General features: G+C 37.4%; 2 protein-coding genes across 4 annotated transcripts in view; one reads left to right on the plus strand and one right to left on the minus strand.

Annotated features, from left to right (window-relative positions):
- fmnl2a (formin-like 2a) overlaps nt 1-11,005 on the minus strand; it is a 118,297-nt gene extending 107,292 nt beyond the window's left edge. For all 3 annotated transcript variants that reach the window (XM_079880244.1, XM_079880245.1, XM_079880246.1), the window contains exon 1: nt 10,599-11,005. In XM_079880244.1, the coding sequence (XP_079736370.1) occupies nt 10,599-10,712 (114 nt within the window). In that variant the 5' untranslated portion in view covers nt 10,713-11,005. The remainder of the gene's footprint in view (nt 1-10,598) is intronic.
- A 3,009-nt stretch (nt 11,006-14,014) lies between these two features.
- LOC307163957 (uncharacterized protein) lies at nt 14,015-19,224 on the plus strand (the record flags this gene model as incomplete). Its single annotated transcript, XM_079880304.1, has 9 exons — nt 14,015-14,108; nt 14,228-14,362; nt 14,500-14,630; nt 14,755-14,891; nt 14,985-15,078; nt 15,217-15,552; nt 15,631-15,802; nt 16,052-16,176; nt 16,354-19,224. 9 exons carry the CDS (start codon nt 14,015-14,017, stop codon nt 16,684-16,686), a joined length of 1,557 nt encoding a protein of 518 aa, XP_079736430.1. The 3' UTR covers nt 16,687-19,224.
- Between the last annotated feature and the right edge of the window lie 5,400 nt (nt 19,225-24,624).

The raw sequence follows: 24,624 nt of genomic DNA on the forward strand, positions 1-24,624 counted from the left end.
AAGGAGGCAACTGTATGAAAATCAGTACAACATGTACTCTGGAAAAGAACACAGTCACAAAATAGATCTCTTTTAATACCTCAATTGTTTCTAAATTAATCTCATTACTAGAGAGTAATGAGATTAATTTGAGAGCAAATTAAGAAAAAGAGCTGGGTAATAATCTCACATGAGTTTCTCAAGAGCTCTCAAAACTGTGCTCAGATTTTCTGTAGACTGTAGTCAAAAGTAAGAGCAAACTATAACAATATGAGCACAAACATTTCTCATCAAATAGTTTCAAGAGCAAATTATGTAAACTATGCTGTCTACATGTATTCTGAAGCTCTAACCTTTTAGGGAGTATCTGGTGTAGAACAGAGTCTATTTCTTATTGTTTAATTTTTATTTATTTTTTTTCTCCATGTGAAAGTCATTTTCTGAACTCTGGTTTGAGGTACGGCTCGTGTGATCGGTATAATTTGTAATCCATCCTAAATAGTATATGCCTGTTCACACCAAGGATGACAAATTTAACTGTACATAATCTATAACCCCAATAACACAAATCTATTTTTAATAAAAAATAATAATTTAATAACCCATTGTAATTCTATGAGAATAGCAGAGTCACACCACAGCTTTAACTACAACAATGCAGAAAATGAAGTGCCTTCAGGAAAGCATTCTTTGTTGCAAAGCATCCAGCCAAATGTCATTATGTGCATGTAATGATCCCACTAGTACTCACAGTGGTACTTATGTTGATGACGCAAACATACCATAGTTCTGACCTAAAAGTATAATATATGCATAACCATGTGTAAAAATAGCCTTACTGTAAATCAACAACAAGTGTCTCAATTGTGTCTATTTTTATTTGTCCTTAGTAGCAACATCTGAGACAAAGTATGCTTAATATGAAATGTAACAAAAATATAACCGAGAAGTCTTTTAAGGGGGGGGGGGGGGGGGGGTCTTAACATTTCAAATCATAAAGCTTTTATTTTGGTGAAATACTGATGAGATGTTGTAAACTTAAGCCCACAAAAATGTTGGGAAATATGCAAATGTCTAAATAAAGTGAACCTAGTGCACACTGTGTTCTCACATGTTAAATGACGTTTGTGAATCAAGCCACTATGAGCAGCTGAAAACAGCGTATTATGAGCTGCTCGCATGAACACAGTTCTGCGCTTCACTCTGATACACGCAACGCAACAAACTATATACTTAATTCAATTAAATTTGATTATCACACTTTAGTCCGATTATTTGTGCAGCCCAATTTATTTACTTTAATGTTACATTTGATTTAATACATTTCATTAACTCAGAAACCCCCTGGGGTGTTGGCACCGATGGCCTTGTGGTCAGTGCGCCAACATGTAGCGCCGTTGCGCTTGGGAGGCCTGAGTTTGAGTCCCGGCTCTTGAACCTTTCCCGATCCTGTCCCCCGTCTCTCTCCCTCCTCGCTTCCTGTCAACTCTACGCTGTCCTGTCACAATAAAAGGCAAAAATAACCCAAAAAACAATATATATACAGTATATATATATATATATATATATATAAAAAAGAAACCCCCTGGGGTTTGCGAACCCTGGTCTGGCTAATAGCATTGTTAAAGGGTCATTTCACCCGTGGAGACATGAATGTGTATTGAAAGTGGGTCATTTATGTAGAAGAAATGTGAAATTATTTTTGAATTTGGAGCTTTCTAGACTGAGAAAAGCCAGAAAATGTATTTTTGGCTTATGTGGATGAAAGACAACAACTCCCAGAATGCACTTGCTTCGCTGCCCTACAAGGCCACTCCCAAACCACGCCTACCGGTAAGAGCGCGCAGTTGAAAACAAAAACATCAAGGCAAGGCTAGGCTACGAGTGAGTCTCCGTGACGAGTTTGCCCAAAATGTCCGGGATTCGGCTTTTGCGTTCTACAGTCGCCATTCATCATGTTTACTGTGGCGAGCAGGACGAGGCTGAGGGGCGCGGGAGAACGGCGCGAGGCCGGTGGCGTGATTACTGACGACCGACACCTGTGAGGCACTGTTCTCGTATCTCGCACGGAGGAGCAGGTATTTTCTTAGCAATGGTAAAACACACATCAACCGATCACGCCACCGGCCTCGCGTCTTTCAACCGATCACGCCACCGGCCTCGCGTCTTTCTCCCGCGGCGCTAGCCTCGTCCTGCTCCCTGTATTACTGTGATTACTGATGAGCGCGCCTGTGAGATGCACCGGTCTCATGGGCTATCTCTCACGGAGGTGCGGGTATTTTCTTAGCAATGTTAAAACGCAAATCAACCGATCACTTGTTTAGCATTCATGTAAACATTACATTCAGATTCACCAATCGGGGTGAATTCAGTTAGATTGAAACAAAAGGTGAACATGTAAACAATGGATGGCGACCGCAGAAAGCAAAAGCTGAATCCCGGACATTTTTGTCGATCTCGACGGCCGGACATGTCCGGGAAATAGAGTATGGTAACCCCTACTACTCAGCTTTCTTCGTCCCTGTTTTCTGCAGGTTTCTGCCGTTGAAATCAAACGCACTCGCACTGATCTGTGATAGGTCTGTTAGCGCATTAGGTCCAACCCCCTATGGGCGGGTTTGAAAGGGTGGATCTACTGCTTGTAGTCTTAACAGAAATCCCCCCCTCTTACACTTCCTCCTACAATGACGCAAAATGACGATTTTTGCGTCATTGTAGGAGGAAGTGTAAAGAGGTAAATACAGATTTCTCTCGTCTCGGGGGAAAATGAAAAAATGTTGCATGACCATTCAATAGTATGACTGGGTTTCTAACAATGCAAAGCTTAATGCAAATGGGTGAAGTGTCCCTTTAAGCAATCATTTGATTTGAATGTTTAACTCTGTAATATTCATACACAACACAAATTCAGGCTCAAATAACATTCAAGACATAATAAAGAAGAACAACTATATTAACCCACTGATTAAAACAAGGCCTCTTGATCTGTGAAAATCTGTCACAAAATCCAATTTGCTCTACCAGAATCCTTTCAGAGGCAGCACTGCAGAGATGTTGTTACCGCAGCATTTCCATTGAGGGATTCATGGAAAAACTACCGCATTTTTACAGATATAAGTCATTTCTTTCAGCCCAATGAGAAACGTTAGACGGTAATCCAGCACGTGACTCATATTAGGGGGCTTGGTGGTCTAGATTTTTCCAGCTGATGAGAAATCCAATGTCTGACTTTACAATGGTATTTTTACAGTAGAGACACATTGCATAAAGTGTGTGTAAGACGAGGTAGACAAACACCACGATTCACTTATAAACAGAGCCATCTGTGCATGGGTTTAGTCAAGCTCATGAGGTCATTTTTTAAAGGGTGAAAGTGATTGTCATATTATTTTTTTTATCTTCTCTTTTTAATCTTGAATTTTAGAAAGCAAAATGACTTAGTTCCATCAAGGTTAGTCTAGTGTCTTGAAACAAGGTTTATCCTGTTGTTTCTCAGATTAATTACTAACGGCAAACCTGGCAGTCTCTTTTACAAGCAATAAACTTGCATTGTGAGACACATTCCTCTTTAAAGCCATAGTGAAACCCATCATCGTTCTTTACCTTGCAGAAATGGTGAACAGTCGCGTGTGACTGCTATGGAAACCACACCAATGCCTGGCAGCGCATTCGAGTCCGGGAGCTGTTACTCAATCGCAAACATGGCTGCGACTAGGTTTTACATTTAAATAGAGACATACACCATCTATCTGAATCTATCCCAGCCAGAAGCAAGATTAATTAATGCCAAGCTATTCTCAAAGAAAAAAGACTTTTGGATACAGTTTGAAACTGATACCAAGGATTCAACAAGCAGCAAGATACAGTACCAACTAAACTCAGTACAATTATTGAATTTCTGTAAATAAAACACTGACTGGAAATTGATAAAAAGTGAAGTGTGTTGTTTTACAATGTTTAAATATGTTCTCTTATTCCAGTGTAATGAGCAACTACTGTATAATTAAGTCATAGGTTTATTCCCTCTGAAAAGTCTGAACAACACTGTGGCACTATCAAAACATCCAAACCAGCAAAACGCAGCAAATTTGACTAATGGAGTGAGTTTAGTGAGGGACTATATCTGTTAATTAATAACACCATGTCCATTTGTTCCACCAGACCTGTGAATGACTTACTTATAGTTGTCTCTGGACGTGATACACTGGGATAAGAGAAAATATTTTGACATCAAAAACATTACACATACAAAAGACACAACTTTCAGAACAAAACCAAAGGCAAACAGCAAACAGCCTCATTGTCATGGCCAAGGTCATATATTGGCCCTGTCCCAAACATAGACTGTAAAAAAAGATGGATGACGCCCCTTCGCTCTCTTCCAATGATGAGAACTGAAGCCGCCAGAGTCCCGATATGGCGCTGACATATTGGAACTTGAGTCTGCGCAGTAGCGATCTCGGGACCAGACCTGCGCAGTCGTGAGCAGGAAGTAAAGCCGCGAAATCAACGCTCCGCCCTCACTCGCCTCAGGGAAAGTGCATACTGCACACTTTTTTAAAAATTGATTGCAGTACGACAAGAGGCTTGTTAAAATAAAGTAAATACAATCTCCTCAGGCCTCCGAAGATCCCGAAAAAATGTCCGTTGGTGCTTCAGTGACTACTTTGCTCGGAGAACCTGTCAATCACAGCTGTCAATCATGACGTTACACTACTGCATCACGTAACTAACTAAAAACCAACTTATTTTTGAAACAGACACTTGAACTTACATCAGCGTGATAAAAACGACAGCAAATGAAAGAAACCACCTTTGGAAAAAGATATTTGAAGTGTAATTTAATTGTTTAGTTGGTCTCACATCCCGTTGAATAACACGGGGAGGCGGGGCTTATGACCTATACTAGGACCAGTCACTGGGGGGCGATCGAGACGCTTCGGCTTCACTTTTCAGGGCTTGTGCGGCACGCTTGGTCCCAAATGGCACACTTCATATGCACTTTCGGTCTTGTGGACTTACAATGGCTGCCGCGTGCGCGACCGTTAAGTCCATGGGTGTGTTAGGAAGGGTGTCCCATTTGTCATTTTAGGTTTCAGAAGAGTGATCGCGAGCTCTTTGGCCGAAGAAACTGTGGACTCGTAGGAAGACCGCGAGTGTTTAGGGTGCCATTTGGGACATGGCCAGTGTGTTCTTGTGACATTTGATTCCAAAACAGTATTGCAGCATGATCCATGCAACAAGAATAAGGAGATTTTCTTAATGAATATTAGCTAGACACTGCCTTCATTGTATTATCCAGCTACTGGATTAAACCAGCTACCGGAGACCCAGGCAGTGTCTGAAAACTTAGGCAGCTGACTTGTTGCCTCGCTGACTTATCAGGCAATGACTTTGTAGGCAGCATTTGAGCATGAAGGTTCCTCAGGACAACTGATTTCGGACAGACTTCCGAGGCAATGTAATGGTTTAATGATCTACAGCAAAATAACTAATTTACAAATATTTAATTTCTACAATAGTAATTTCTCACTCGAAATGACATCAGAAGTGGAAAACTTTGGTTAAAAACATACATTTACACACAAACTGACCACCAACCACAACTTTCAGATGCCATCTTTATTTTTTAGCTCAACTGTCAGAATGGAAAGCACAGGATTGTAGGATCGCAAAGGCAGCGAAGGATACATCTATGCTGCCTTCAAAAATCGATCAGATGAAGGAATCTCAGAAGAGAGGAAGTTAAGCTAACATTGGATTCGGATTTCGGACAGGCCTTGATGCCTTCCTACCTTGTAATGCATCTTTCAAAGGCAGCATTTTTAAGTTTTCTAACGCAGCCCCACGGTTATGCAAAGTTTACAGTAGCTCAAACACAAATCAAGGTCTTCATGACCACTTTGACCACAATCATTCTGATGTTTTTTTATTGACTAATTTTTTATTTGAACATTTTGTATATTTAATTCTGGTGTTTATTTAATGCATATTTCTAGCACACAATTTTGGGTTGAAATCTGCATTTTAGACAGAATTAGACAAGTTGTAAAACGTGCAAAAAAAAAAAAAAAAAAAAAAAATTAACCTGGGGTGGATAATTAACATTTTCAACAAACTTTTAGCCAAGATCAAAGTTTGACCTAAAAGAACCTTAAACATACACAGAATCTCTGACTAATGTCAGGAACTAACTATTGGAATAAAAAAGTGCCAACACCACGAAACATTACGGGCTGAAAATCGTTCTGACCCAGTTGGACCCAAAACATCTTTCCATCATAAAGCAAGCTAAGAACACAGCAAACAGCTACTTATGAAGTCTGAGAGCTTGTAAGAAGCATCATAAAAGCAGTTTAAGAAATATCACCTGTGCTGCCCAAACTAGCATGCACTTACATTGAACTTTATGTAACTGTTACATTTGGTCACCACAGAAACGACAGTTTAGCTCCAAAAGATTGCTCCACTTGGCTTATTGCAGGGCTAAAACATGTAAATGTCCAATTGTATTCTAGGTATTAGTCTGTGTGCACTAAGTTGTACTCTATCTATATACAGCAACTGCACAAATAGTTATAATTAAGAGTTGTATTTGTTGTAATTGATCAACTTGAACCCAGTGGAAATTGCAGTGCAAATCCTGGCTTGTGGCCCCAGAATTTAAAGATCAGACCCTCTTCTTCTATCTACTAATCATCATATTTTCCTCTCAGAATGACCTGTGGATGAAAGCAGCACTCAAGCAGAAGTCGGTCGTTAAAAGGATCTTTCTCACTCAGTAAGGCAAGTACTGGAAGAGACCGTGGATTGGCACACACCAGGGCTTTAATAGCAATAAATACCACTCAAAGCTGTGATTACCGTGCTAAAGTGTTCCTAATGCCTCAGCCAAGAAAAAAAACGCATCATCCCTATGTGCGCCCGCCAGTCTCTGACAGGACACTTTTCTCAGGGAGACGTGCGCTCTATATTGCTGATAGTTTGACTGTACATGAGGGCTTTTCAAAAGGCTGTTTTATAATCAGTTAAGCATAAAAACATGAAATGGCCTTTTTAAATCTTCATAAATTCAAATGTACTGATTTAAAGTGGCAACTAGAAAATGTACAGGTTAGAAATTTTGCCTTCATTCGTGTAAAAAGAGCCCATAAACCATTAACACAAAAAATACTCTGTATTATTTTTTTATTGACAAAAAGATCTAGGAGTAAACGGCTATGTTGGAGAAAGAAATGAACTTCTAGGAACTTCTATCAGTTAAAACCTTGCGTGAGTATAATGTGCGTATGTGGAAAAATATATACTAATAATGTGGAATAAGATATACTTATTTCCAAATTTGCATATCACTCTGCAGTTATTTAGTATACATTTTATATAAACAATCACAGAGCCAATATTTGCTATATACTGTAGTATATATTGCTTTATGTGAGTGCACTATATGCAGGTAAAGTTAGATGTACTATATATCCAACTTTAAATAAATCGCTGAGCAATAAGGTTTCAAATATGCAACAATATAAACAATGAAGTTGAGATTTGCCATATCACTTTATATGAGTGTACTGTATGTGTTATGTTGGATATACTTTCTGTTTTCAGTTAAAATGGTGTCGTGTTAGCGGCCCCTAAGTTAATAACTAATGATCTTTGCAATGGAAGTGAATCAATCAAAAACTACCTTTAGCTGGACAATAACTTTATTCTAGAGCTGGTGTAAAGACAAAACAATCTCTGTTACTTTCATTTCCTATTATGACTGTAAAGCTGCTTTGAAACAATCTATAATGTTAAAAGGACAAAAAATTTTGAAAACCGATAGCTGAAATATTGGCCGATAAATCTAGATTCAAATTTGTATATAATTTTGAGAGCCTGATTACAAAATCAAAAGTCTCATCATGTTGCTAGCACACCATTAGAATGATGTTCTCATTATAATTGTATGCAGTCTATATGACAGACTTGCGCTGCACATGTTGCACTTAACTCTATTTTCCTTTTTTTAATTGATTCCAATCATGGAGAACAGTGCACATCTGAAGTGTCCATTATTTATCAGTTATAATATATCAGCCACATTTTCTTATCGGGCCGATAGCGTTAACATTAAAAATGATCATATATCGGCCGATACCGATATGACTGATATTACCGATATGAAAATATCATAGTTACTATAGTTAACCCTTACATCTTATGTTGCAATAATGACCATCTGGCCCTACATTATCTCTAAATGTAATATATTTAACTTTAGCATTAACATTTTTATTTGATTTATTTATTTATTTTTTTTGAGTGAATGATGGACATAGTACTATAACTTTATATTGTACTGTTACCAATAGTTCCACACACACAAAAAAAGGTTATTATTCATAAGCAACAGATCATAATAGCTAGTCAAAACAATGAGACCATGAGAGGCAGGTGATCTAAAACCCAAAGATTAGGAATAAGAGCTTCCAATCTGCTCTAAGCAGACAGTGACGTCAGCCATGACAGACCAGGATTCATCTGCCCGTGACTCGGAGCAATTACCATGACAAGAACACTGTGACTACTATTAAACATCCACAAATAAAGACAGTTACAGACTCAGAGAGAGGAGGAGGAGGCCAAACGAGTAGTTTGGTAACTAATCGTTTGGCCTCCTCAATTGGTAAAATAGCCACAGCCTGAGGGCCTGTTAAAAAAAAGAGGCCGAACCAACTCCCTATTCTTAGGGACTGACTGAACTAGCTGCTTTCCTTGAAGAAAACTCCACTCTGAATAGTGAGTGTGAGAGTGTGCGTTAATTGAAAGGGTTTGTCTAGTGTTTAGTGAAGCATTAGGTCTGACCTACATTTATATGTCCCCATAAAACCAGGCCTAGCAGATGGCCAGAACTCAACACACAGCACACTTCAGGTAGCTGCATACTAATCGAATACATTCCTTGCATTCTTCAGTCAAAGGATTGTAGATTCTAACTTCATGACACCATTTCCTGTGCCATATTCCAGTCATCATTATGCTAAAAGAACTGGGTGAGTAGAGAATGTTTGGAAACTGCTGTTCTAGACAGAGGCACATGATGCCAGAGTTTAAACAAATTATGACATGAAGGTGTAATCTGTCTTGACAATGGCCATTTAATAAATAATATTAAATAACAAACTTATTTGTATTAGACAAATGGACATTTTATGCTCTGGAAAGCATTGGAAGTGTGTGATAAGCAAACTTTCCCAAGACAGAAGAAAGACAGACAATCTAGACAACTCAAGACAAAATATCTTAAAAAAAAAAAAAAAAAAGATTTTACATAAGGTCCCTCAGCAGTACTTTCAGCCCCTAAGACAGGGCCATTATTAACACATTCATGAATGAAATGACATTAAACTGAAATAATAATAAACACAAGTATTCTGCTTTTGCTCTATCATCCAAGATTAAGTTATTTATAATAGGTTATTGAACATATTTCAAAGTAACCCAGACAGACACCTGAATATCAAACATTACCACACAAACAAAAAAGTTAACAAAAAGTGCCACAGCTTTTTGGAAATTGTATTAATGCAGTACCATGGTAGTCTTTGAAGTGCCAGTAAATAATACTATGGTATATGAATATGATAATTAAATTCAAGTACTGTTGTATTACCATCTGATATCACTCTACCATGGAACCGTCCAAGGCCAGTTATATGACTAATAGAATAGAATAGAATAGAATAGAATAGAATAGAATAGAATAGAATAGAATGCCAGCAAACTATGATAGCAAAGTAAACATCTCTATATGTCTAAAAAACGGATCCATGTACTTTTGAAAGTAAATAAATAAAAGTACAACTACTACCAAGTTTAGAATAAAATAGAATAGAACCAAACAAATACAATGGCAAAGTAAACTTCTCTATATGTCTACAAGACGGATCCATATAGCCTACTTTTGATTGTAAATACATAAAAGAACAACTATGTTAATAGAATAGAATAGAATAGAATAGAATAGAATGCCAGCAAACTACGATAGCAAAGTAAACATCTCTAAAAAACGGATCCATGTACTTTTGAAAGTAAATAAATAAAAGTATAACTACTACCAAGTTTAGAATAAAATAGAATAGAACCAAAAAAATGCAATGGCAAAGTAAACTTCTCTATGTCTACAAGACGGATCCATATAGCCTAAAGAACAAATGTTAATAAATAGAATAGAATAGAATAGAATAGAATAGAATAGAATGCCAGCAAACTACGATAGCAAAGTAAACATCTCTATGTCTAAAAAACGGATCCATGTACTTTTGAAAGTAAATAAATAAAAGTACAACTAATACCAAGTTTAGAATAAAATAGAATATAGAACAAAACAAAAAAAATACAATGGCAAAGTAAACTTCTCTATATGTCTACAAGACGGATCCATATAGCCTACTTTTGATTGTGTAAATACATAAAAGAACAACTATGTGAATAGAATAGAATAGAATAGAATAGAATAGAATAGAATAGAATAGAATAGAATAGAATAGAATAGAATAAGGAAAGTTAAATCTGAAAGTTAATATTTCTTTCTGGTTGTTTGTCTGATAATATTTAAGATCATTATTACAGACCAGAACGAGCGCAAATCTCTCCTCCAGCTCCGCCGGCTCGGGCATGGGCAGTTTGAGGGGCATGTGGTGTCCTCGGGGGTCCGTGTGTTGGTTCATACTCCCAGCGTTCCCCATCTCTCCTCCAGTATTACAATCACACTCTTATTCTGCGGGTTTGTCCTGTATGTGTTCCCAGTATCCGTTTACAGTGTCTGTCCGACTTTATCTGAGCTTGAACACTTCATGGAGGTCAGCAGCAGGGTCTGTGAGCAGCTGCATTATAACTCCACACAGGCAACAAGAGCGCACATAACGTGTCCTATTCGCATATTGCACAATGTCCGCACCACTCCCAGTGAGCTTTTCTGTTCTTCATGATTCAGTCTCTGAAACGCACTTCAGCGGACAACTACAGGCGCTGTCGCTTCAACTCCGCCCCGCAAGCAGATCTACCAATCCTATTACAGCGAAGGCTGTGCTCCTGCATAAAACATGAGCTCGTTTGGGAGGCGTGGCTGCTTGACTGAGAAAAGTCCTAAAAAAGTCCCAGTCCTTGTAAACTATCCTTTGAATTAATAATTTATTTTCTATTTATAACATACACAAATAAGATTAATATACAATCTTATGTATTATGTATCGCAGTTTTTTTTCTGCGAACAATAACATTAGGTTAAAGAATAGCTAACAAACAAGAAAAATACTTTCTCAGGGGGAATTAAAACTGCACAAAACAAGAGAAAATTGAAAAGTTACATAAATAAATTAAAACTCACACAGCTTTTTTATTTAATATTTTATTTAATTATATTTATTTTATTATTTATCTGTGTTAGGTTTTTTATTAAAATAAAATAAATAATTAATTAATAAAAAAAATTATAATAAAAAAATAATAATAAAATAAAATAAGGCAATTGCAGCTTTTTTTTCATAATTATGTCTCTAGGCTATATCTCACAGTTGCTTCTTTTGTAACGCTAAATACCCATGGATGTTGATCAGTCTCCCAAAAGAGGAAGCCTGTACATTTATGCATTCATCTGTTAATAGTGAATAGTACGCCTACTCATAGATGGCTACACCATTTGCCAGCTACCTTTACAACAATCCTTTCATCATTACAGCCATCATCTCAGCAATGATGGCACTGTGTCAGACTGTATGGGGAAATCTAAATACTTTCTGTGCTTTAAGACACATGAGTTTTAAAGCATTCTTCTGAACTCCAAATGCGGCAGGATAGACCAGACTTCATACAAAAGAGAAAAGAGGCAGTCCACAGCTGCTGAAACCTAAGACGCTGAGAGAGACCCTCAGAGCCCCAAGTGCACTATAAGGACTTATAAAATGCCAAAAATAAAGGAGGAAGAATCAAATCTCTGTTGCAGGACAGATGTAGCTAAATTTGTCTGTGAGCCAGATGAAGGAAGCAATGTTCTTAAACTCCATATACGCCACACAGGGACAGAACACAGAGAAGACATTGTACTGAGTGACAGAGTGATGCCACCCGTTTCAAATCAGGATTTTGCTGTGACCCAGACAGGAGCTGAACTTATGTGTGCTCATATGTTGTGTTAACAGGTCCTCTCAATACTGGGTTTATACGTGCTTTGTCAATTAGGAAACTTTTCTGCCCCTCTAGAATGATATAAAAGGAAAACAAATAAATACATGATTTGTTTAAGGTGAATTGTTAGCTTTGACCTTTATTTTGCATATTTTATTGATTTTCCCTCATATTTGTAGGATTGTTTAAATGTTGAAACATATTTTTAACTTCTAAATAAATAAAAAATACATTAAAAGGTGTCAGGGAAATTCTGTTGCACTTTTCTTAAGAAAAAAAACTAAACAAAACAAAACATTAATTTCCATTGTCCCCAATACTGATCACCATCATACTGAAAATGTAACAATACAATTGATTTCAATACAAAACGTTAAATTTTGCTATAATGAGAAGGGGCCATATCTCTGCCAGAGCAACAAAATAATACTCTGCCAGGGCAACATTTTGTGTGTGATACATTTTTATCATTATCGGAGAGTATGTTTATCACGTGTAAATATCAAGTTTGATCATATTCCAAAAAATAATATTTATTTTATTTTCATAGTTCAACTCTTCAAACAGAAAATGTTATTAGCGAGCACACACACATCAAGATCCTAATTAGATCTTTAATCCAAGACATGTTTTAACAAGTCTCGTTTAGTTTTATAAAATGTGCACCCTAATGCTTTACATTACTGTTGCAGAATTGTAAAGAGACCTTGAATTTATAGTTTTGACACCACAGCGCCATCTAGTGTGAGAGTATTGCAGTTGCCTCAAAGGATGGGCCAGTTATTACTTGTTACAGAGTTGAATCAACTTGAAGCGCCTAACTATATTTCAGGATGTCTACAATCCCATTAAGAAATATGAAATTTGTCATAAATAATAAATCTTATTTTACATGTCAGGGTCAATACCTCTTGATTACTTTATTTCTTAAAATTTTCGTAAAAAGTCTAATTAATGTCATTTTATAGTCTTGTTTCATTGTGTAGCAAGTTAGCAACTGTTTTATAAAAGCAATGAGGATGCACTGGACTATTACTGTAAATCCACAATATATAAAGGCAAACTATGTAGGTACACAGCAAAAATTGGAGTGTTAAAATTTAGGTGTTAAACATTTCAGAGTTGATTTCAACACCCTAAGAGTAATTTTAACTCATTTAGAGTAAAATGGTGTTCGGAGTTGGAGTTATTTGACAGAGTTGATCATCAGTGTTAAACCAACTCCTTAGAGGTGTAATTACACTCCGCCCAGTGGCGCCGCCGCATGCGCATTTCACTTCTTCGTTCGTTGGAGAAAGCGTCGTCGTCAATGTCCTCGTGTAGGTTTGAACGGTAAGCCAAATTAAATCAAACTACTTAAACATTTATGATTGATGCTATGAATACAACCGCAACATGTGCAATTTTACATATAGTATGCAGCTCTATGCGGACAAGTTCATATTTTAATCAAAACGAGGACATGAATTTTAGGCCTACCTCGTGGGTCACGATTTAACGCTGCCATTTACTAAAAGGAGGGAACGAATTATTCATTCGTGGCCACGGTATCATCTCTCTCTCTATCTATCTCTCTCTCTCTATTTATATGTAACGTTATATGTAAGAAAATTAACACGATATATCCATTTATGATCATGCATAACGTATGTAAATCGCGGTCATGTCGTACTAATACGTTCCCTCATTTTGATTTAAGTAACAAGGGATCAAATTATTACAAGACAAAATGTAATTAAGTGACTTGTGCGCATCCTCACATCGAGCTATTGATGTTTAAATGATATGTCATGCAGCCGTACAGTGTTCTTCCTTTACACTGATGTAACGTTACATTGTCAAACGCATTGCAGTTATAATAAAAATGCTGGTCCAGGTCAAGTACAGCGAACAGCAGAAGTATGTGAAGCTGGATTGTATTGAAGGACGGTTTGACTTCATGCTATTTCATCTAAAAGGTATGTTTTATTTTACTTGATTAAAATATGGTAGTCTATATTTTATACATAGGCTAAATGTTGTATACAGATTTCTTTACATGTAAAAAGTACATTCAGTTTCATCTCATCTTTTTCAGTCATCGAGAGATTTTGCTTGCCTCCAGATGCAAAAGTTATATACAAGGATGCAACGGGGACAGAAGTCGATGCTGAAATTTTCAGTGACCTCGTTGGACAAGGCAATGTGGTGCTGACTGTTTTCTCAAATGATGGTAAGTTTATTGAATTTGAAAGGAAGGTATCATCAAGCACTCATAATAAATAAATAAATATATGATAAATGAGCTATTTCATGTTTCTAATCCTTGTGCTGGTCATCAAAATATTTTAATATTTTCTAATTCTTTAGAATTTTCAGACTACTCTTCCATATCTGAGACATCTGAATCAAGCAGCTCAAGTGCATCAACTGTAATCTTAGATGAGGTCCCTAACAAAAGACAAAGAAATGAGTATACATCTGCACTGTCTGCTAAACAGGTTAGCACAAAGCTTAGTAATTAGTGGCAAAAATTTCATTTCTGTGTGAACTATCCCTCTTAACACTTTCTCCCCTATGAGTTTCTAAAAAAATGTGAATCACCATTCTCATGTTTTTTATTAGTTGGTTGAAGATGTGCTAAAATTCAAGTCTGGTGGTGAGGCAGTACTGCAGGAGTATCTAGAAACAGAAACTCTTACAGATGCCACAAGAAGACACATGATTAATATTCTGGTGTCTCACATGATTGATACACACGGGTATTTGTTTTAGCATATTTTTCTTTTTTTACACACCAATAACTGCATTGTCATTGTGTAAATTACGATAACTAATTTGATACTTTCTCTTAGACAACTCCCTACTAAATCAGTCAGAGAACAGTATGCCCATGGCATCGTGATGCTGTTCCCTTCCCTCAGAGATCCATATTCTAAGAAAGGCTACGTAAGTCATTGTTATTGTTTGCATGGCACTTTAATTCATACTTGTAATATTATTACACAGGCTGTTTCTATGACATTGAAATGTAAATGTTTGATATTTTAGTCTGTACATGATAAAGGATTATAAAGTCTATTTCAGGAACACTTCTATGATGCTGCAAGCAACACAGGATACATCGCCTGGCGTATGAAAACAGTCCACAGGAAGATTCGTCGAGGATCTGTGTTACCAGACAGCCCTCTTGATGTTTCTCCAGGAGGCCCTAAATGCCAAAGGGTTACTAATTTTGAAGATCAACTTGATGGGGATGCTTGCAAAGAGGCCATGTCTTTGCTCAACCATGCCACAGACAAGTCACAAATTTTCCAGAAGATGAGACAGACCTTTCAGCATCGCCAGAAGCTCGTTAAAGATCCAGGCTCTAGTGTTGATATTCTCTCCACCTTCCCAAGATTCCTGGATACAAAGGGGCTGGTAAGTTTGGAATAACATGTTTTCAGTGGCATGCACTTTGAGAGTATTGTTTATAGTTTAATATCTTCTTTCTTAAAGGTGGATCAGGACTTCACTCTCCTATTTGATGCCGAGATATCCACCAGGCTGCTTCAGAAGTGGGACACGTTCTTCAGGCCAAATGTCATAAAAGAAGCCAAGCGTCTATCATCGACAGCAGAGTTGAGTCAGTTGTTGCTGTCAGCAGAAGGTGATCTTGACGAGGCAAGAGGTAAGTTGTATTTGATTTAATTGTTTTGGAGCATTTGCTAAATTTGCATTTATAGTTAAAAATATGAGCAACATCACAACCTATAAGACGGGTGTTTTCCAGATTAATTTTTTTAATCTGGAAAACAAATTTCAGGCTAAACATGAACAAAACAGATGAATGTTTAATATGCTCTCTGTTCTTAATCAAACTTAAAGTATTACATTATAAGTTTTCAGTTAATTAATTCATGTTAATCTTTGTCTTCAGTCTATGACCAGGAAATGGCATCCCTTCTGTTACTGATACATCTTCTTCCACCACCACCAGGAGGACTGAAGTCTCCAAAAATCAGTGCATGTGATGCTGTTGAAAGACTTGTAATCTTTCATAAGGTAGTGGCATTTTAAAGTGTTGTTGGTTGTTCAAAACATGAATGAGATTAAAAATCAAGTCTTGTAGGCATTCACATATTTCTGAGTCAACGTTTGAGCAATCATTTTATAATGTTGTTTTCTCTGTGATTGCACATTATGTTTGTGTCTAATGTTCTGTGTTCATTCTAACCCTAGTCATGCTGCAGTTTGGAGGAGCACCTCAGAAACAACCAGCATCAGCACCCGTACCTCCTTGCCGTTGGACGTCAGAGAAGCAAGATTGACAGCTTCTACATCACCTTGGATAAGCATCTCATCCCATGCCAGGCAAACCGCTCCCTTGGGGCTTTTGATGAACTTTTCAAGGCACATTTCGTGTTCAATTTGTCCTATGATAGTGCACTTGTGAGCTTTTACACTTTCCTGCAGACAACAGTGTATAACATTGATGTAGGGAAAATGAAGGAGTCACCCAGAGTCAAAGACTTGAGAGCCAGACTGCTTAACCAGACAGTAACCTTATCTTAAAGTCTGATTATTGTTGAGAGAATGCTGATCTGTTTTATTTGTCAGACACAGCACCACAGCAGTCAACAGTTGATTTCACATTTAAGAGGTGAACATAGTTACTATCCTGGATCTAAGTTCAAATTGATTTGTTCGCAGCAAGGTTGTAGGCATCAGTTCCAAACATATGCAGGTTTTCGTAAGCACCTTAATAATGTTCATAGCAATGTTCAGAGAATTGCTCAAACTTCAACTGTTGGATGTTCGAGTGAGCCAGTTGCAAGTTCTTCTCGAGTGGATGCTTTAGAGAACCAAATGAATCCCCAGCATGAATCTCCTTGTTCCAGTGTTTCCTCTGAGAACAATGATTCTGAGTTTACTAAAGATTCAACTAAAGAAATGTGTGAATCCATTGTGGCAAAATTACAAGGAAGTGGAATTTCAAACAGTTTAGTGACCTCAATTGTTGGAGATTTAGAGGAACTTACAGATGCACTTCACACACAAGCTAAGCGTAACATGCTTTCTGCTTTACCTACAAGTGACCCTTACAAATCTGTGATAAACGAATCTTTTGAAAAATTAGAAAATCCATTCACAAATCTGAATACCGATTGGAAACGAAATGAGTACTTTAAAGAAAAATGGGGAGTGGTTGAACCAGTTGAGATAACACTTGGACTGAGATATGATAGCAGACTGAATCAGAAATCTGGTACTTATGACCAAGTACCAGTTAAAGATACTTTCATTTATGTGCCAATTTTAGAAAGTTTGAAATTCATGTGCAGAAATCCAGACATTTGTGATCTCCTAAGGAAAGACTGTAGATTAGAGACTGACACTTTTAAAGATTTTAGCGATGGTAGTTATTTTAAAACTCACCCTTTGTTTACAACCAAGAAACATGCATTACAAATCCAAATATACTATGACGATTTTGAAACTGCCAATCCCCTTGGCTCCAAACGTGTAATTCACAAAATTGGCTGTCTTTATTTTATTGTAAGAAACTTGCCCCCCAAATTTAACTCTGTTCTAATGAACATTCATTTGTTATCACTTTTTCACACACAGGATATAAGTAAGTACGGTTTTAATGTTATTCTGGAACCGTTGATAAATGATATAAAGATACTGGAAAGCCAAGGATTAAGTCTTCCATTTTCAGATGAGCAGATTTATGGCACCGTTGCACAGATCACTGGCGATAATCTAGGAATGCACTCAATTCTTGGTTTTAATGAGTCATTTAGTAGCCGTCATTTCTGTCGCCTTTGTTTAATTGAAAAGCAGGATACTCAAACAGTATACAGTGAGGATGATCCTAAGGTGGTCCTTCGTGGAAAAGAAATCTTTGAAATGCATTGCCAGTCTCTCCAGGAAAACCCACAATTGAGGTCACTGTATGGTTTGAAAAAAAATTCTACACTTAATACACTTAAGTATTTTCATGTTTGCAATAACTACTCATTCGATATAATGCATGATCTTCTAGAGGGTGTGGCTCAGTACGAAACTAAATTGCTTTTAGGATATCTCACACAAAACTTTATCTCTGAAGAGGACTTGCTTTCGAGGATTTATTCTTTTGATTATGGATTTTTAGAACGTAAAAACCGCCCCACAAAGGTTATTTTGGAGAGTGCTGGTAATGGTGTTGGTTTAAATTCCATTCAGACATTATGTCTTGTGAAAAACCTGCCTCTTTTGTTTGGTGACATTGTTCCTCCAGGTCACAAACACTGGAGTTTGTTGTTACTGTTACTCCAAATAATGAACATTGTGTTTTCGCCTTGTCTCACTTTAGGCATGACAGTTTATTTGAAGCACTTGATTGCTGACCACCACAAACTATTTAAGTACTTGTACCCACATAAAAATTTAATACCCAAGCATCATTTTATGATACACTACCCCTCTTCAATAAGGAAAATTGGCCCTTTATTATATATGTGGTCTATGAGGTTTGAGGCCAAACACAAGATGTTCAAAGATTTTTTTAAAAATTTCAAAAACATAACAAAATCGTTGGCTAAAAAGCATCAAATGGCCATTGCTTATCATTGGGAATCCTTGACCCTCAAACATAATGAGTTTGGTCCAATTAAATCATTTTCCCTACGAGATGAGAATGTGGTCAGCAATCATATCCTTGAAATGATCTTGTCAAAAGATGTCTTCTCAACCAGTTGGGTTAAAGTTGATGGTGTCGAATATAGAGCTGGACTTGTTGTTTGCAGTGCAATGGAAAATGAAATGCCAGTCTTTTGTCAAATAAGTGATGTACTTTTGGTTGACAACCTCATTTATCTATTGGTAAACAAACTATTTACAGAGAATTTTGATGAGCATCTTCATGCATTCAGAGTACTACGAAGTGAGGAAAGGTGTGTTATAAAAATGTCAGAGATTAAATTTTGTAAGCCATTTGATATTCAAAACTCATACAGTGTTGCAGATGAACATTTGTATATCATACCTTCTTTTGTAATGTTTTAAATCGACTTAAAATTGCACTGCAAAAGAGAATTAAAAATAAACAAGTTGATGGAAATGATTTTGTCTGCTTGAGTTTATTTAACTGTTTTGTAGATTTTTTTTAACACTACAGATTGAAACTAATTAATAATTAATAAAACATGTAACTCTGAACAGTGTTGTTTTTCTGTATCCATTTGAGTGTTATTTTAACACTTTATAGAGTCAAAGAAGGAACTCTGGTATAGTGTTAAATGTTTAACTATTGTGAAAGTGTTAATTTAACTCCGGAAAGTGTGGAGCTATATAAACTCTCAAAAAGTGTTGAAATCAACTCTGTGAGAGTTAATTCAACACTGGACTTTTTGCTGTGTAGCTTTTTTGTTGTTCAAAATTGACAAAATTTAATCAATACATCATTAATACCTCTTTCAAAACATGTTTTTGTCTTTTTTAGTCTTTTACATTACACACTTTCATGACGTAACGCAGGGGGAACAGACTGTCGGGAACAAGTCTGCTGTGGAGCTCGCATCAGTTCGCATATCGACCATAAAGTTAGATGTTACATGTTCATTCACGAGCACCCTTCTGAAACCTTAAATTATGAATGAGACCCCCTTACGGTCTCAAGGACTCAAAGGTCACGCGTACGCGGCAGCCATTGTATTAGCACAATTTATAGTTCTGCGTCGAACTCACACCGTAGCTACGTCGTAGGCTGAGTAGCACGCGTACCCTTCGGCGTACCCCGACGTGCACCTCTCCTAAAATGTAACAATGTGTCAATTCTACGCAGGTGCTGTTGGCTAGAACCCCTCCCTCGGGTTTCACATGCTCCCTCTGTATGTGTAATTGCAAACCAAGTGTAAATGAAAACCAACGCATTGCCTACAGCAGGGTTTCTCAAACTCGGTCCTGGAGGGCCACTGTCCTGCACAGTTTAGCTCCAACCCTGATCAGACACACCTGAGCAAGCTAATCAATGTCTTCAGGATCACTAGAAACTCACAGCTAGGTGTGTTTGATCAGGATTGGAGCTAAACTGTGCAGGACAGTGACCCTCCAGGACCGAGTTTGAGAAACCCTGGCCTACAGCGTAGTAGAGGATACGCTGTGGGTTAGACGCATGAAGTAGAGTCTAAGTAGTAAGTCAGCCTCATGGTTCGCGTAGAATTGACACGTTGTTAAATTTTTGGAGAGGTGCACGTCAGGATACGCCGAAGGGTACGCATGCTACACACAGCCTATGACGTAGCTTCGCCGTGAGTTTGAGGCAGAAGAATAAATTGGGCTTCAAGTCCACAAGACCGAAAGTGCGAAGTGTGTCATTTGGGACAGGACCTCAGTGTTGTATGTACCTCAATGTTATATCAATGAAACATTAAAATAAAGTCATCTGTGTCAACGCATAATGAAACATTAAAATAAAAAGTTATTGTGTTAACGCAAAAGGGCCATTCTACAGATTTGGTGCCAACTGCTGTCCCACGTCCAAAAAACACATTTAATAGTCATTTAAGTGTTATCTATTGAAATCCACAATAATATTAAACATTTCAGTAAGCTTAATATATATAAAATCATAATTTATTGGGTCCTTTCAATTGGGAGGTGGCTGTCCCGAACCCTAACCCCTAAATTTTAACTTATGAAAATTATATTAAAATATCTAAGATTGTCACTATCGAAACAGTCACGACCCCAAGTTTTGGTTGAGACATCATTGTTTTTTAGCCCATGATTTACTCACCCTCAAGTCATCCTAGGTGTATATAGACATTCTTCTTTCAGACGAATACAATACGAGTTATATTAATAAACACTGACACTTCCGAGCTTTACAGTATAATGGCAGCCATGTCCGTTTCTGTTTTGAAAACCATAAAAGTGCATCTATCCATCATAAAAGCCCTCCACACGGCTCTGGGGGGTTAATAAAGGCCTTCTGAAGCGAAGCAATGAGTTTGTGTAAGAAAAATATTCATATTTAACATGTTACGAAATAAAATTCTGGCTTCCGGCCAAACTGCCATATGCAGTCTACTTACGCCTAAAGCGCAACTTACGCAACTTATGATGTCAGAAGTAGTGTAGTAAGTCATGGCGTAGCATAAATATCAGCACAGCTGTACGTCGCATTACTCACATAAGTTGCACTTTAGACTTAAGTGGAATCCATATGTTCGTTTGGCTGGAAGCTAGTTATTTTACTTTATAAAGTTTTAAATATGAATATCTTTCTTACACAAACGCACCGCTTCACTTCAGAAGGCCTTTATTAACCCCCCCAGTTGAACTGGCTCAGTCGGTTATTTTTAAGGCTGCACGATTCATCAAAATGAAACCACACGCGATTTGGCAAATGCTGCAATTATTTTATGCACAGCTTGTCAGTGCAGCACCGCTGATCGGTAGTAAATGCTGCTCCATCTGAACACCAGAGGGCGTCTCACACACACACACACACACACACACACACACACACACACACACACACACACACACACACACACACACACATCCATCCATCTGAACACCAGAGGGCGCTTTCACATAGACACGCCAAATATGCCCCGCCACAGAAGTAGATAACACACAAATCCTTATGGGCATCATACTATGAACGCTGTAGCTGAATAAACAGAATATTGTAACGCTTTGATTGATTTATTAAATGTTGTCTTTTGTTAGACAAGAGGTTCATAAATGCTTCTTATGTTTGGAAAGATGTTTGACGCGTATTGCTTTTTCAAATGCATGATATAAGCGACTCAAACTCAGTGTTTTCAGATGGAGCAGCATTTACTACTGATCCATGCCGTGCTGAGCCGTGCTTCACTGACAACCTGTGCATAATAATCACAGCCTTTGCGATCTCATAATCGCAATAATCCAAATCGGTTTAAGCACGATTTCCATGTTAATTGCGATAAATCGTGCAGCCCAAGTTCCTTTTGAGTCGGATGTGCTACTTCAGCTGTGCGTCTTGCGTCATCAACCCAAAATTAAAGTTTGATTCAGTTCGATTAGAGAACTGGCTCAAAAGAATGATTTGTTCAAGAATAGAACATCTCTAGTCAAAACTAGTGAAACTGTTGACATGGAGCAGCTAAATCTAGAAACTCGGGGAATCACCCGTTTAAAAATAACGCAGAACAGAAGAGTGTCTGCTGTCAAAAAGTGAATGTGACAGAGATTGTAATAAAACAAGTATTAACATTGACATGGCTTTTTGGAGGTGGTGAGAAGAGAACTGATGGATTTGACATGTAAAAGCGACGTGGAGATGCCGTTTTTATTACTGAACAGGTGATTAAGGTATTTTATTAAACAGATAAATTGCCATATCGTCACCTTCCTAAAATAATTGCCCAAGTCATTTTTTCAGGTTTCTCAGAAAACACAAAAAACTGAACCTAACTTCAGAGGTTGAGTAGATCTTCGTTCTTCTTGATGCAACTGCCATTTTGAAAAGCTTGTAAAATTGCCTAAGTCTCACTGTCTTTCAACTTAGGCAAAATAAAACGGCCCAAGTCACACTCTTGACATAGGCCATTATACTACAGGGGTAGAATTGCATGATCTGTTCAACTGAAGATGTGGGCGATTTTACCAGAGGTGGCCAGCATCATGAGGAGATGACTTATGCAAAAATAAATTTTTGTCAAAGTTGACTTAGGCAATTATTTTAGGAAGGTGACGATATGTAGCTCTCTAACAGAGTTCAGTAAAGCATTATCTATTGTGAAGGGTCATTTCATTATGGTTGCTGTATCGCTGTGCGTGTGCTGGAATTTATTTTCAAGAAAGTACCCTGTCTATGGGTAAAGCTACAACAACGTCTTCAGCTAGTTAGCATGTAATCTATTTCACATAAACTGGTTATGTCTCCTAAGCCTGGTAGTGAATGTTTTATGAGCAGCAGGGTACTGTATTTATCCGCAGTCACACAGAGCCGAAGCTCAACCGAAACCATTCTTCCGCAAAATGCATGCAGTTTTGTTTTTTAACCGCAATGGGGGCAAAAGTTACATGTTAACTAACTATCAATGACTTTAATAACTTTCAATGACTAGTCAAGTTGTTTTTTGAGTGAGCACAAATATACAATTTGTTTGTGATCAAAATTTATTCTTTAAAAGTGAATAACTACATTTGTAGTGTTCTCATTACAATGCAATCTGCACTTTATCAAACGCATATATATGTAAACACATTAAAGAAATATAATCTACAGACATTCCTAATACAATAAACATACATTTAAAATGTGTCTCCAAATATCTGTTGAGTTCTGCTACTGTGACAGTTGGTGAAAAAGAGGAAAATGTCTCCAAATGAAAACACACAACCTTACTTGAGTTTACAGTGCTTAAATAAAGCTGTCATAACAGACAGGAAGTGCTGCTCAATTCAAACAGTCTCGCACAAACACACATGTGAGTTTAGGTTGAAAAAAAAAATCTACTTGTAGAGTAAAATGTGATGATGATGAAGAACAAGCAACCAATGGAATGTGAGTAACATTAAAGTGATAGTTCACCCAAAAATAAAAATTAGCCCATGATTTACTCACCCTCAAGCCATCCTAGGTGTATATGACATTCTTCTTTCAGACGAATACAATCGGAATTATATATCAAAAAATGTCCAGGCTCCCAAGCTTTATAATGGCAGTGAATGGCCGTTTCTGTTTTGAAGTCCATAAAAGTGCATCTATCCATCATTAAAGTGCATCTATCCATCATAAAAGTGCATCTATCCATCATAAAAGTGCTCCACACGGCTCCGGGGGGTTAATAAAGGCCTTCTGAAGTGAAGCGATGCGTTTGTGTAAGAAAAAATATTCATATTTAACACATTACAAAGTTAAATTCTGGCTTCCGGCCAAACGGCCATACGCAGACTACTTACGCCTAAAGCGCAACTTACACAACTTATGATGTCAGAAGTAGCGTAGTGCATCATGGCGTAGTGTAAATATCAGCTGTACGTCGCATTGCTCGCACAAGTTGCACTTTAGACTTAAGTGCAATCCATATGTTCGATTGGCCGGAAGCTAGTTATTTTACTTGATAAAGTTTTAAATATGGATATTTTTCTTACACGAACACATCACTTCACTTCAGAAGACCTTTATTAACCCCCCAGAGCTGTGTGGAGCACTTTTATGATGGATAGATGCACTTTTATGATGGATAGATGCACTTTTATAATGGATAGATGCACTTTTATGGACTTCAGAACAGCCATTCAATGCCATTATGAAGCTTGGAAGAGCCATTTTTTTTTAAATATAACTCCGATTGTATTCGTCTGAAAGAAGAATGTAATGTACACTTAGGCTAATTTTCATTTTTGGGTGAACTATCCCTTTAAAGCCATGTGATAAATAAATCTGATATCTGACTCAGGCTGTTGCATAAATACAAAAAGAACAAATTGGAAGTGCAATAAAGGAAATGCAGCAAAAGG

The sequence above is a fragment of the Squalius cephalus genome, assembly GCF_949319135.1.
Source record: "Squalius cephalus genome assembly, chromosome: 9".
Classification (NCBI taxonomy): Eukaryota; Metazoa; Chordata; class Actinopteri; order Cypriniformes; family Leuciscidae; genus Squalius; species Squalius cephalus.